The sequence below is a fragment of the Tupaia chinensis genome, unplaced genomic scaffold, assembly GCF_000334495.1.
Source record: "Tupaia chinensis unplaced genomic scaffold, TupChi_1.0 Scaffold000140_1, whole genome shotgun sequence".
Taxonomy (NCBI): Eukaryota; Metazoa; Chordata; class Mammalia; order Scandentia; family Tupaiidae; genus Tupaia; species Tupaia belangeri.
This window is the reverse complement of record NW_006159610.1, coordinates 1,060,988-1,076,486: the sequence shown is the minus strand read 5'-3', so window position 1 is coordinate 1,076,486 and position 15,499 is coordinate 1,060,988. Positions and strand designations below refer to the sequence as shown.

The following is a 15,499-nucleotide window of genomic DNA, read 5'->3' as shown; positions in this document are numbered from 1 at the left end:
AACCGCGGTCGACTATGTGGGAGTCCAGCGACATAGCCATAACGCTAACTGCTGGTTCCCGAAGTGGTACTATTTTTTGTAGGATGTGGACCTAGAAATGGAATTTTCTGGTCACAGTACATACAATTTTTAAATGTTTTTCAGAAAAGCATATAGGTTAATCCACCACAGAGAGAAACCTACTCATTACCCCCATCTTTGCCATTATGGCATGCAATTGATGTCTTTAAATTTGATTATCTTATTCAAAAAATGCACTTGATTTTTTCAAATTTGTATTTCTCTGACTATTCATGATACTGAACAATTCAATTTTGTAATAAGCTATTTGCATTTTTGAATAGATGTCTGCCTGTCTATCCCCCCCCTTTTTTTTAGCATGAAGAGGGGGAGAGGGGGAGGGAAGGGGTATGGGGGGGAGGAGATGAGTAACAGGGAGGTGAGTAACGGGGGATGGGGGTGGGTGGCTGGGAGGGAGGGGATCAAGGAAAAAACTAACAAACAAAATAATGTAAGAGACAAAAAATGAAAAGTTATTTGCTGATAATGTAAACGGCAACATCTCTGACTTGACTAATATTCATCCTGGGAAAACTATGTTGTACACTGTAAAGATATATAGTGACTAAATGTGAATTTTAAAATTCAGCAAATAAATACCTAAACTATCTCATATTTTTCTTTATGTCTTCTGATCTGCTTGGCAAAATCTCCTTTACACATATTCCCAAATATTGCTTTTCTAACGTTAATGAAGTTTTGTCATGTGATTTTTAAAACTACCTGAATTTTTTTGTGTATAATAGCAGGTAACAAAATTTATTTTCTTCAGCCCCATAGCCAATTTTATGAACACTATTTACTCCCAACCTGAACAATTATTTTTGAAGATGCTAAAGTCCCAGTCTGAGTTCTGCTTCTGAACTCCATTTAGTCCCACTAACCCGATTTTCTATTTGCATCCCCACAGTTTTGATTAATGTCGCTGTACAACACACGTTACTAGCACATAAGAGAAAGCTCTCTTCAGAGCTCCCTTCTCAATGTTTACACATTTATCCTTCTAGGAGAGCTTCAGATTTCATTTGACCATTTAAAAACTCTCAGCTGGTTTTAACTGGAACTGACATATTTATGACCTAAGAACAAGGACGATCTCATCATCTATTTGTTTCATTTCCTCTAAATACAATTTTTATTTTTTTCAGATAGGCATGTGCCTTTATTTGTCAATTCTGATGGTCTGTTTTCTACTTCAAAATGTCCACTCTTTATCAATAAGTTCCTTTGTGTGATTTCCTTCGTTGTCTCCTACAGTAGAAACGTGTTGCTGATGTTCACCCTCTGAACAATCTATATTTGGTGGGAATCCCCATTGTCTGAGTCAAAGCAAAGTGTTCTATTACTTCCTACCGAGGAAGCTGTAGGAGGCCAGACATGACCCAGGCTAAGCAAACTGGATGGTTCCACCAGGACTTTGAATCTTGTGGAGATAAAGGAACAATGCAGGGACATTTAGAGATCATTTACAGGAGTTTAGAATCCAGTCACTGTAGGCCTGATGCCAGCAGGGGTAGCAACCCAACCAGACCCTGCCTGTGGCTTGTGTGAGATTGTGTGTGCTCAGCTGTTTAATCTCCCTTGGTTCCTACTGGGTTTTAAAGCCTGATTATCCGGACTTCCCATAGATTCTGTAAACCACCTGATAACTTTCCAATAAATTCCTTCCCTGTTTTAGTTACCAGGACTAATTTCCGCAAGAACCTTGGCCACTACAACACCCTTTGAAATACAGAACGTTTTGATTCTATCGTCTATGGCAATTTTTAAATACAGAAATCTTCAAATATATAAAGACATGCATATCTAGTAAACATACATAATAAAAGTAAAATTAAATAAACATTCTTTTCTCTAATTACTAAAGCCCAAAACAAAGCAATTTCTGATTCCTCTTAAGTGAGAATTCAGAATTCCTTTCTGTGTCCTGTCTACCCAAACTTTTCTTAATGTGAGGATATAAAACCTGTTTATTATTCGGGTGCTCTTTGATGGTATGTTTTTTCAAAAATAGTTTTATTTTTGGATCTTATAAAGGATATTTAGGCCTGTTTTTTCAAAAAGTTTTATTTTTGGATCTTATAAAGGATATTTGTCAGTTATTTATAGATTCGAATTCATGTATCTTCTAATGGTGAGTGGTGAGTCTGACTTCTGCTCCTTTCCATGCATCACCAGGTTTGAGGCACAGCCATGGTGGTGCGGGTGGTAGGGCTCCATTTTCGTTTGTGAAAATGAAACCACATGGGAAAAGCCCCAGGAGCAGCCCCTGTGTTGATCTGAATATGCAGTCACATGGCAACCCAGGCTAGTTGGAAGATTGTGGGGATATCAAAGCATGGAGAGACCCTGTTGAGAGCATCTCTCTCTCTCTCAATAAATGAATTTAAAGGGGAAAAAAAAAAAGAACTAGGTTTAACTGTATAATATAGAAAAAGTAAGTAACAGGGATTTCAAGAGAATAACAGTTTTCTTCCTTTCATATGGAAGAGGTAATCCACCCAGGGATAGAATAAAACCCCATCAACAAGAAGGTTAGGGTGTGGCTTCTATCCTCAAGGTTACCTCAGGCCTAAGGTAACTTAATGGTACCAGTTCCAGTCCCAGTCCGAGATAGGAAGCAAAAACACCAAACAAAAGGTAAAAGAGTTAGTACCCCAGTCTAGTTAGTACCTTTTAAAAAGTAGAGGTCTCGGGACAAGTGGTTAGCATAATGGCTATGTCACTGGACTCCCATGTAGTCGACTGTGGTTCGAGACCCAGACCTGGTCGCTTAAAACTCAAGCCAGGCGCATGTGCATGCGTGCCCAAGATCCCGAGAGGAGAATGGAGGAGAAGGGACTGCAGTGTGGCCATCCCCCCTGGGAGGGGATTTCTCGCTTTCTGTCTCTCTCTGTCTGTCTGGCGAGTGCATGCACCCTATGGCAAAAACCTCTCAAAAAAAAAAGCAGAGAGGTCTCACTACTACTTACCCATAGCTATATAGGAAGATGGAAAACATAACCTGTGCTTACGGCCACCAAGAACAAAATAAGAGTTGTCATTACAAGTGAGCGAGCGATAGGTATTGGGTAGGCAAATAACCACTTCGATCACGGCAGATACATCATTTTACTTCCTAGTGCTTATGTTTTCGATATGCATAAAGTTTCCCAGATCTAAGTTTTTAATTAAATTTACCTTGAATCCTTGGATTGGCAAACCAAAGTTTATTGTAGTTGTTTTCTGTGTAAACAGGTTTCTTTATTTACACTCACATTATTGCTTCTGCTCCTGTCTGTATTATCCTGCTAAGGCTTCCACAGCAAAGTACCACAGACTGGTGGCTTACACAATGCGGATTTCTTTCCTCACAGTAATGAAGGCTAGAAATATGACATCGAGACTGGACAGAGACCACTTCTTCTGAGGCCTCTCTCCTTCATACAGGCATCTTTTCCATCTGTCTTTACATGGTCCTCCTTCTGTATGCCTGTCTAAATTTCCTCTTTTTACAAAAGGACACCAGTTCTACTGGATTAGGGATGACCCTTCTGGCCTTAACTTACTCACTCCTGAAAGAATCCCTCCAAATACACATGTCCCTCACTATCTACAGAGATTAGATTCAGGATCCACCATGGATACCAAAATATGCAAATGCTCAAGTCTTTTATATAAAATGACATAGTATTTGCATATAGGTAAATCTTCCTGTATACTTTAAATCATCTCTTGATTACTATAACGCCTAATGGCATGTAAATGCTATGTAAATAGTTGTTATATCGCATTATTTGGGGAACAATGACAAGAAAAAAATCACTTATACATGATCAGTACAGACACAACCATAGTAGATCTAACTACATAATACGTATTAGCAACAACAGAACACTTGAGCTATGGTTGGTTGAATCTTCAGATGAAGGACTAGCAGATACACAGAGTCAACTATACAGTCATATTCTCAGGTACTGGAGATTAGGATATCTCTTTTTTTTTTTTTTTTTTTTGCTATAGGGAGCATGCGCTCTCCAAAAAGACAGAGAGACAGAAAGCGAGAAATCACCCCCCAGGGGGCATGGCCATGCAGCAATCCCTTCTCCTCCACTCTCCTCTCGGGATCCTGGGCACGCACGCACACGCATCCAACATGAGTTTAAGCCACTGGATCCAGGACTTGAACTGCGGTCGACTATATGGAAGTCCAGCAACATAGCCATTACGCCAACTGCTGGTCCTGGAGATGAGAATTTCAGCAAACAAATTTAGGCAGAGCCACTACTCAGTTCATAACCCTATCATGTTAGTGTCACCTTCTGGGAAACCTCAAAGCACTGGCTTGGCGGCTGCCCTCCACCTTTCATATTTATCTGTCTTCTACCCTCTGGAGCTTCTCCTCTTCATGATGAGGGAAGATTTCCTTCCACAGCACTGATTCGATTACTCACATTAATACTTTAAATAAAGACAAATTTCCTACTTTACCTTGGTTTTCCTTACAGTTTATTAGTGGTTTAGTCAATTTTTTGTTAGCATCTCTCCCTATTCCATTCTGTACTGTTCCAAAGGAGCTGTATGCCTGCTGCATACAACCACGAAGTCTCAGGAATGCTCTACAGGAAGTATATGTTTGCTGAGTGGCTCAGCCATACTGGGCAGGTCTCTGATCTTGGGTCAGTTTCTTATGTCTCATGCTCCTCCCGGGACCAGCACCAGCATGGCAATGGCAGACCCACGAGAAGGCACAGCCTGGGACAAGCATCTTTCAAGCTTCTGCTTGTGTCTGTGTACTGATGACCGGCAAAAGAAAAGACTCCAGGGACCAGCAGTTAGAATAATGGCTATGTCGCTGGACTCCCACGTAGTTGACCGCAGTTCGCGTCCCAGACCTGGTGGCTTAAAACACGTCAGGCAGGGAACCAGCAGTTAGCGTAATGGCTGTGTCGCTGGACTCCCACGTAGTCGACCGCGGTTCGTGTCCCAGACCCGGTGGCTTAAAACACAACGGGCGTGCAGCGTGGCCATCCCCCCTGGAGGGTGATTTCTCGCTTTCTGTCTTTCTGGTGAGCGCACATGCCCTATGGCAAAAACCTCTTCCAAAAAAAAAAAAAAAAGACTCCAACACCACGAGTAGGAAATCCACCTACCTCTCCCTCTTAGAGGATGGGAAGGAATGATGACTTGGAATAATAACCTAATCTCCTACAGCTAGTTTCCAGCATCTTTTGGAAAAAACCTCGAGTTTACTGTCCTAAACTTTTTTTAAAGAATTATTTTGGGGCTAGCAGTTGGCATAATGGCTATGTCGCTGGACTCCCTTGTAGTCGACGGCGGTTCGAGTCCCAGACCCAGTGGCTTAAACTCATCCTGGGCGTGTATGCACCTGTCCAAGATCCTGAGAGGAGAATGGAGGAGAAGGAATTGTGGCGTGGCCATCCCCTTGGGGGGTGAGTTCTCACTATCTCACTATCTCTCTCCCTCTGCTTCTGGCGAGCACCGGTGCCCTATAGCAAAAACCTCTCCAAAAAAAGGAATTAATTTATTTAATTAATTTATTAATTTATTTATTCACTTATTTACTTTAATTTGACCAGAGAGGGACAGACAGAGAGAGGGAAAATAAGAAAGCAAACCACCAGGTCCATGACTCAAACCACAGTCAGCCATGCAGGAGTTTGGCGCCCTCAACCACCATGCTACCTGCTGACCTTAATCTAATTTTTTTTTTATATGCTTTATTAAAATTTCTTTTCAAATATTTTTCCTCTGAGAACTCAAGACCTTGCTTATTTCCCCATATGCTACAGAATATTTTCACAGGACTCTCATAATGATTTTGTTTCACCCTTCATCCTTGCCCAAGAAGAAATCGATTCACACCTGCTATTTAGCACCAGACTCTGTAGAAGGAATATCCTTTGCACTACCCAGACTCACCATTGTTCACTCTGCCGAGGTATACTCAGTTACCCCATTCAGATCTCACCTTGAAGTTAAATCTGAGGTACATAATCCTAGCTCAGTTTGTGTGGCTGGCAGTTCTCCTAGTGCCTGTCTGCTAGAAGGAGGTAGAAACTTCTCTTTCTCTGTGAGTCTCTGACTAAACTGGCACATCACACAAGCTTGGTGTTTTTTGTTCAAACAAAAAAGACCTAAAAGAACTCATTCCCAGCATTCACTGCTGCTTCTTGTCTGCAGCTGAATGAAAAGTATGAACAGGGGTCTCTCAGGAGATAGTGCTAAAATGCCTTCTGAGAAATATCTTACGGTTAGTCTACAGGAATGTGGGTAAACAGTCATCTGATACAGGTGAGTATCTCTGATGTCCCACTATCTTAAGATCTCATTGCATTTCCTACCAAGCCCACAGGAATGTATTAAATTTCTTGAGCCCACCTGGGTAAATACAGGGCTATGCTACAACCAGTCAGAGGTTAAAAGAAAAGTGTTCCCTCTGAAGTATTTCCAGAGGATTGCCTGAAGTTAAGCACAGACCTAAGTGACAAAGAATCTTTTAACTTCAGCACATACATCTATATTTCTTAATTAGGCTGAAAAATCAGGATGTCCCATTTAACAGTTTTCCACTTCCTTCTGAGATATACCGGAGTGGCTTGGATCCAGATACTGTGAAAGGATTAGCGGCCCATAGTAAATGTTTTTTAAACATCCTTACGGGAGAAGACCATAATAAAGGTACAATGAATGGATGAGCAAACTTTGAATGTCAGCCTCTCAGACTATGGAGTATTTGCTATTATAATACCATCTTCCCATTTTGGAGACAGTGAGACAGTACATTAAAAGAAAAGTAAAAGAACTGTAACAATATTCTAGAAATCAGTTCTTCACAATATTACATTGCCACAAGATTCTGTAGTAAAGAGCCTCTTTAACCAACCTCATTTTCCCTTTCTCCTTGTTCCGCTGCACAACTCGGCTGGTGGATTTGATGTACAGGTGTCGGTGTAGCTCGTCTATGAGGACCAAGTGGAGGTTCATCTTCTTGCTGTGAAGCTCCAGCCTAAGGTCACTTAGTCCTTCCACCTGGAGCAGAGGGCCCTCCAAAGACTCAACTGCTGACACCTGAAAAGAGAAAACAAGCGCTCCAAGTAAGGACACCTAAATGACCTAACAACGTTATAAATGAGCAAGACTGTTTTCAAAAGGCGCTGTCAGAAGGGAGTTTGTGCAAACGTATCAATATATATAAGACTCTGCGGAGTATCACGTGGGTAGGTCTACTCATATCCTAGAAGCGTTCATCATCTAAGATAGAAAATAAGAAAACCACCTTGAGAGGAAAAATATGAAAGCATGCAAAGCACCAGAACACAGCTCTACACACTATTCTCAGACACTGCTTGTCAATGGACATACGGCAAGAGACCTCCCCAGATTAAATGGGTATACCATTCAGATTTCCATATGAATCCCATACATGAACTATTTAAATCAATTCTCAATCAAAGGTAGCCTTTTAGGACTGAGACTAAATGAAAGCACACAATATGCAGGTTGTAATAATAACCTACTCTCATAGTAATCATGAGTCGGAGCTTGGTTAGCCGAAGGCAGACGTGCATCTACAGAGAGATGGCTCTTTCTCGCTCCTTCACATACACACACACACACACAGAGGGAGGTGCGTCTTTTACATGACTGCTACAAGTGGACAGCAGCAGTCATTTCTCCTTGGCCTGACCCAGTTTGCTAGAAAGAAATGTTCTTTGAATGGTAAATAGAAGATAAACTACAGAAAAGAAGACACTCCTGGTGTACAGGACAAAAAGGATTGGTGGCCAGAAGGTAGCACAGTGGTCGGGATGCTGGAGTCCCAGCCCTGGCAGCTTGCTTTCTCACTTTCCCTCTCTCTCCAGTGAGTGCACATGCTGTATTGCAAATTAAAAATAATAATAATGATGAAAAAAATTAAATAATTCTCTTTAAACATTTTTAAAAGGACTGATTGGATGAATCAAACTAGTATAGGCATGCATACGGCAGATAAAGAACGAGTGTCTATATTAACAAATGAGCAGATGGATGGACTGATGCAGAAGATGGAAGATTTAGGAAACCGGAAGCAATTCATTTTGAAACTGAGAGCAGTAACTGCAAAGGGAAAAAAAAGCATCTATGATATGATCCTATTTATTCATGTATACAAAACTACAGTTACGTGTGTCTATATGCACACAGATCTCACATATCTTTTATAGAAAAAACAGTGAAGACGATAGTCTAGGTACTCCTTGGGAGAAAAAAAGGAAGAGGGAAACATGAAGAATGTAAATAATAATAATAATAGAGGAAGTATGACTATAAACTGAACTTGAGCAGCAAAGTCTACAGGGGAGCTCCCTGTGGGATGAATATGCTCTGATTATTCCCAGCTTAGGTTATACTTCTACATATTCCTAATAGGTACAGATAACCACAATAACAAGTAATCCTTACCTCTGGGTAAGACCATTAAGTGTAATTAATGTAATGAACAAACATGCTTCTAAAAAATAAAGCATTTATACTAAAGCAATGGCTAATGAAAGCCATAAAATACACTGGTGATCAAAAATGCTGATCACAGACCTACAGCACTCTGAGGAGCCATCTAAGAGTTTGTCGGAGTGAACACAAAAAGCGTTACAGCTGCCGAATTCAAACCAGCCGTACATGGTACAGGAAATGTGATGGCCTGCCCACAAACACATCACTTGTTTCATGATATGCTATAATCAAATGTCAGTAGCAAATCAGTTTCTTTAAGTTAAGCAAGAATGAATCAAGGAATGGAAGAGCAACAAGCCCTGGGCCGGCTCTGCCCTCTGAAGCCTGCCAGTTCATTTTCACGCGGACTTCCAACTGCCCCTGCGGCGAGAGCCCCGGAGCCCTGTGCAAGCTGGCAGCAATTCCAAATGGAAAGGCAGCCTCACAAAATGACCAAAGTGTCCCCAAGGAGGAAAAACAACAACAAATTCATTTACACTTATGCCCTAAAATGGATTTTAACTCAGGTCTCTAGCAGAGAAAAGAGGATGCATTAACCTTCAGTGACATCGAGATCTAGAAAATGAAAAATAATTTGGTAAACCACTGGCCCATCATGTAGCCTGATCCCTTAAGGTAATTAAATCCAGCTGAGATATTTAAGCTTAAAAACCACCCACTGCACATTCACACTTGATTTGTTTGCAGGAATTTGCATGAAGGTTTTTAACCCAAACAGCTCATGTTCCAAATACAAAATTATATGACAATGTCAACTTTCAAAGCCAGCTAATTAAATTCAAAAAAAATTTTTTTCAGGGAAAACACTTACCACGCTTGACACATACTAAGTGCTCACTATTTTTTTTTTTTTTAAGTTTGCCAGAGAGCACATGGGCTACCAGAGACAGACAGAGAGAAAAGGCACCCCCACAGGGGATGGTCACACTGTAATACCTTCTCCTCCATCTCTCCCTCTCATCAGGATTATGGGCACGCACAATCACATACCCAGTGTGTTCCCAAGGTACCAGGTCCAGGACTCAAACCACACAGCCAGCCATCTGGGATCTAGCTGCCCTAACCACCATGTCTCCAGCTGGTTCTATTAAAATTCTTTTTAATAGTGCCTACTCTGTGGATAAAGAAACCTCAGAGGATATAGCCAACTTGACTTTTTTGTTTTTCTTCCAAGTTTATTCATGTCTTTCTTCCTTGAACAAGAGAAAGAGACAGAGAGAGAGAGAGAGAGAGAGAGAGAGAGAGACAAGCACTTCTGTGACAGTGTTCATGCCACAAGCTACCCCCAGCCTCCGCCAGCCCCAGAGCGCACGTGTACAGTGTGCTCAGGCAAGCCTCTGGATGAAAAGCCAGAACCTTTCCACCCCGCTCAGCCTCCAAGAGTGTCACCTTCCCACTGTGCCATCAGCCAGCATCCTCAACCAACACGTTTTAATTTAATATCAGTAAGTGTTCTTTCCTTCACCAAACCACGACCCTGCATACGTTTCCTTGACCCCCAAATCCACGTGTCTTTATTAATATATAATCAAGATGTGAAAACCTTGCCACAAAAGAGACTAGAGAGCACTGGCTTTATTTTCTGGACTTCACTTATTACCAGTCTATTTACAAAGCTATACAAGAATAACAGAGAATAAGCAAGGTCATAGCTTTTCCCTACCTCTTTTTTTTCCAAGAATTATTTAAATTAATTTTTCATTTTTCTTTTTCTTTTAACTTGTTATAGGATATGTACAAGAGACAGAGACAGAGAGAGAGCGAGAGAGAGAGAGAGCGCTAATCTCCCCCAATAGGGGAGATGAATACGCTGAAATCTCTTCTCCTCAATGATCTGCCCCCTGTGCGCCCCAGTTTTTTTTTTTTTTTTTTTTTTTTTTTTTTTTTTTTTTTTTAGAGAGATTTTTGTTACAGGGCGTGTATACTCTTAGAGAGAAAGAAAGTGATAAATCACCACCTGGGGGGATGGCCACAGCACAATCCCTTCTACGCTCCATTTTCCTCTCAGGATTTTGGGCCCCCACACACGTCTGGTGTGAGTTTTAGTTGCCGGGTCTGGGACTTGAACTATAGTCAACTATGTGGGAATACAGCAACGTAACCTTTATACCATCTGCTAGTCCCAGTTGTTCCCTACTTCTAACTTTACTAATCAGTACTCAAACCAATTTGAAAAGTAGTCGATTCAACATCTGATCCCTAGAAAACTGACATTTACCTTATGTGCTTTTAAGTACCTTCTTCTATAAAGTTTACATATAAAGGAAAAACTCAGTGAGGCAAAAGTCAATCCAACAAACCATCACTGACAGTCAGTCTGTCGTACTGGGGAGTGTGGTCTCCAAATATTTACTAGAGGAAAAACCATTAAATAATCTCCTACATTGAGAGAGGCCTTGGGTCATCGGGAAAGTCATGATGCAGTTTTTGCATAGAAAAATAGCAAAAATATGTCATGACTTTTCCAACAACCCAATACATAGCTAATGCTAAAAAGAGACTTTTTAATAAATGGAAGTGGTCATTTTATACATTATTTCATTGGTTTCCAAAATTAATGATTATAGAGTACTTTTTTTTAACTTTATTTATTTCTTCATTGAATGATAAAGAGAGCAAGCACTTGGTATATACCAAATGCTCACTAAAATTATTTCCCAACAGGGTCCCGATCCTCTCCTTCCCCTCCCCTTCCCCTTCCCCTTCCCCTGCCTTCACACAGCCCCAGATTATGGGCAAGCTTTGGGAGAGCGTTACTTAGGGAGGGCTCCAGACTTGAAGCAGAAGCCTTCCGATGTAGGACTGCCTTGCATAATGTAGCATTTTTACCACCACACCACTGCCTGGTTACCACGAAGTACTTTGTAAATAACATACTGATGAATACACTGATGAAACATCACAGATTTTAAGAATTGAAGAGAGAAAGTTGGATTAGCGTAGAGAGCAATAAGATGGTTTCATAGGTCAGTTGCTGTGATAAATGATCACATTCAGTCCATACGTGTAACATGTAGCACTGAATAATGTCACAAATATTTATTAAAATTATAGGATAAGACAGAAGAGATGAAAGATCAAACAGACAACATACATGATGTAACTAGTAAATGCTATCTATGTATCAACCTTCAGATCAAACCCCATGCATTCATGCCCAAAATGATCTCTAATGTCATACCAGTTTTTAAACTTACATTACATGGTAAGAGTCAACTAATATTTCAAATTTTCCTTACATTTTTTAAGTAAATTTTAAAGAAAAAGAAGTATTACTAGCAGGGAATTGCTTCACAGAAAATCTATTACTATCTAACATATTAGTGTTCTTGTCAACACAGTTGGAAACTGCTCACATAGATAACAAAAATCTGTTTCGGAGTTGAAAACAAATATTTCCTTTAGGATTATGAAGATAAGCAAACATTTTCAAAATGTTTTTATCACACGATATTGAACAGGATGGTATGTGTTGCTATTAGAAGCCTACCTATGTAAGCAAACAGAAATTCTGAAAAATGTTTCTGAAATTCAAAATACAGGTTAAACATAGTCCGTTAAAACATATATAATTAAGGATTTTTTTTTAATTGCCTGGACTTGAGAAAGGAAAATCTTTGTAATTAGGAACAAATATATCCTTGAATTTTCTTTACCAAATTTATTTCTATTTCTTGGTATCATATAGCGCATTATAGGAAATTGTTTCATAATTAAGTTCCTGTCTTCAGCCAGTCTTATTCAAGGTTATTAGGTTAAAGAAAGAAAGAAACAAATAAACAAACCTAGCTTTGTGCTCTGACATGAACCAATGGAAGCATTCTGCAAGAACACTAATGCTCACCACTCAGGAGCTGCTTCATTGAGAAATACTGTAAAAGAAACTACTCATCCTTCTGGTCTTAGTTGTTTTTAAGATACAGTGAGGTAAAATACATTAGTAACTGTTTCTAAAAAAGAAGGAAGGTTCAGGCCAAAAATGAAAAGCAACTTCTAAGTTAAAAAAAAAAAAAAAAAAAAAAAAAAAAAACCTGCTAAGTATCTCAACTGCCAGCTAATGAAAATGCTTACTTGGCAACAATGTTCCCTAAAGAAAGCAAATGTTTTGCCATTGTTGCTTAAAACAAGTATTTCCTGCAGGACTCTGATAATTACATGGCTCTGAAATGTTTCATCATTTTAACAGGTCAGTAAGTCTCCCTTAAGGAAGCATTTTTCTAGGAAGAAAACACAACAGTGTTAAACTGTTGCCATTTCCTAACTTTCAGATGTAGTAAAAAGATTCCAGATTAGGCTACTCCACACAATTGATACATCTTCCTTCCTGGATATGTATAAAAAGACACAAATTAAGCAAACTTTTTTTTTTTTTTTTTTTTTGCTATAGGGCCAGTGCGCTGGCCAGAAAGAGAGAAAGAAAGCAAGAAATTACGCCCCAGGGGAATGGCCACACTGCAATTCCTTCTCCTCCATTCTCCTCTCAGGATCTTGGGCACACACACACACACACACACACGTGACCGGCGTGAGTTTAAGCCACTGGGTCCACGACTAGAAGCACGGTCGATTACATGGAAGTCCAGCGACATAACAATTACGTTAACTGCTGGTCCCACAAATTAAGCAAACTCTTCAAACAATCCTAACTAAACAGAGTATCAAAAAAAAATTGGCTATGAACAAAAGAGAAATGGTTTAGAACCCAAGATTTACTTAGTGCTCAGGCCTGGTCCCTTTGGCCATCCTGCCCCTGAGCTACCAGACCTGGCAACCTTCATTGGCTTTAGGCCCAGCTCCCCTAGAAAGCCCTCCACCCCAAAGTGTCCACCTTCAGATTAAGGAGTCCCTGCGGAAAAGAGAAATATTTTGTAGCATCACAGACAGGGTCTTGACACCATGCTCGATCCACCCCTAGCCTCAGGCAGGCCCAGATCATGGACACACACTTGCCCACTGTACTCAGAAGTCTCCAGGTGCAAACCAGCAACCTTTCCGAGCAGGTCTCCTTCTCAGTGCTGAGTCTGGCCACTGTGCCAACACCCTAAAATACTGTGTCCAGCACCCTAAAATACTGTTTGCACAGGTCAAAAATGATCAAATGATGACTTTGGTGCATCTGGGACATCACAGCATTCTTTGTAGAACAGTGTGACCAATAAAGAACCCTAAGTAGTCACTGTATGAGATAAACTAGGAACAATTTTACTAGTCGGATATAATATAATATATGCATGTGATATAAGTGTAAGGAGGGCCAGCAGGTGGCATGGTGGTTAAAGATGCTGGACTCCCACATGGCTGACTGCGGTTTGAGTCTCAGACCTGGAGGCTTGCTTTCTCACGTTCTCTCTCTCTCTCTTTCTCTCTCTCTGTGTGTCTTTCTCTGCTTGAAATAAAAATAAATAAATAATAAAGTTAAATAAAATAATTCTTAAAAAAAATTTTTTTAAGTATAAGGAAATGAACTCTTATTGACAAAAATTCCAATTGTTAAATATAAATTCAAGAGCAACATCGATTTAACTTGTGTTTCCAGCATGACGAAGCTATCACAGAAGCTAAACAGTCTTCATGCAAAAATCTTGATCAGAGGAGGTGAAAAGGGAGTGTAGGATGTGAAAGAATAAATGGAATCCATTCAAAGTTCAGGGCTACAGTGAATGTTTCAGGGTGTATCAGGGGAATCTATAAGGAAAACAATCTCTGATCTCAGCTTCACTAGAGAAAACGAAGACCACGTTTTGGGCTCCCTGATGTTCAGTTTTGCTGAAAGCCTCAGGGCTACTGACAGTCTGGTACTTACAACAGACTTCCCAAGATGGCTGCTTATAGGGCAAGGCCAAGTGCCTGGAGCAAGAACACTGCTTCCCCCTAAGTTCTCAGCTCATATGCTAGTCAACAGTGATCAAATCAGGCAATCAAAATTGCCCATTCTTAAATCAGTTTGATAACACAATATTGATCAGACCCATCCAGGTGCCCCATCTCCCTCAGGAAACCCAATACCTATAACGCAGACTCAGCACACTCTCATTATTAAAACCAGGATGCTGTCTACCTCCATTCTCCCTTCATCACTGCCAGGGTTATTGCATGTTTTTATTTAATAAACCTTCATCAGCTCAAATGAAGGGTTGTTATTAGTTGAGCTAACAGCCAAATGATAATGCTCCAGAGAGATATCAGTGCTTGTTGGTGCATTAACAAAGAGAGGAGAAGGGCTGAGGTCAAGCACGTGTCAATGTAAATGAGGCGATATTAGGTACTAACAGCTTAATGCAATAGACTGCCTGAGAGATAATGGAATTTACAGGATAAAGCAAATGAGATGAAGTTATTGATAAGTGAATGGAGGAGGGGGCAGTGAGAAAGTGCTGTCAAAAAAAGGCCTCTTGCGTTTGAATATCTTCTTGAAAGTATCTTCAAATTTATCTTAGAAAATAAAACTCAAAAGAGAGTAAATGTGACTTCAGCTTCATGAAAGATCTCACTTATTAGTACCATGAAACACCAAGTTGTTCTAAAAGCCTTATTATGACATTATTCTAAGCCTTTCTTTTTCCTCCACAGCTTTTGATTTTATTTTTTCTTAAACATGAAAGCATTCTACCATAATTTCCATATTTTATTAAAAAGTCACTGTTTTCCTGCTAAAGTAGGGGCAGCCAGGTCTTCTAAGATATTATATCAGCCCAAGACTCAAAGAATGACATCAGAAAGATGAAATGAAAGAATTTTCTATTAGAGATCTTTTCTTCTTTCCTTTTTTTTCTTTTATATATTCAATCACTAAACTTCGTTTAGCTTACAGAGAGAATTTACCCAACATGAAATACACCTTAGACCAGTCCAGTTGAAAATACTATACACATTATAATCAACAGGTAATAAACTATTTGTGTCCTGCAAATGTCTTCTCCATTTTTCTCCCTAATTTCCTTCC

General features: G+C 40.0%; 1 protein-coding gene across 1 annotated transcript in view; it reads right to left on the bottom strand.

Moving 5' to 3' along the window:
- The window catches only part of EXOC4 (exocyst complex component 4), a 923,760-nt gene that overhangs the window by 855,745 nt on the left and 52,516 nt on the right, over nucleotides 1-15,499 (bottom strand). Inside the window, exon 4 of the mRNA XM_006144991.1 lies at nucleotides 6,947-7,131. Within this exon, the coding sequence (XP_006145053.1) occupies nucleotides 6,947-7,131 (185 nt within the window). The remainder of the gene's footprint in view (nucleotides 1-6,946; nucleotides 7,132-15,499) is intronic.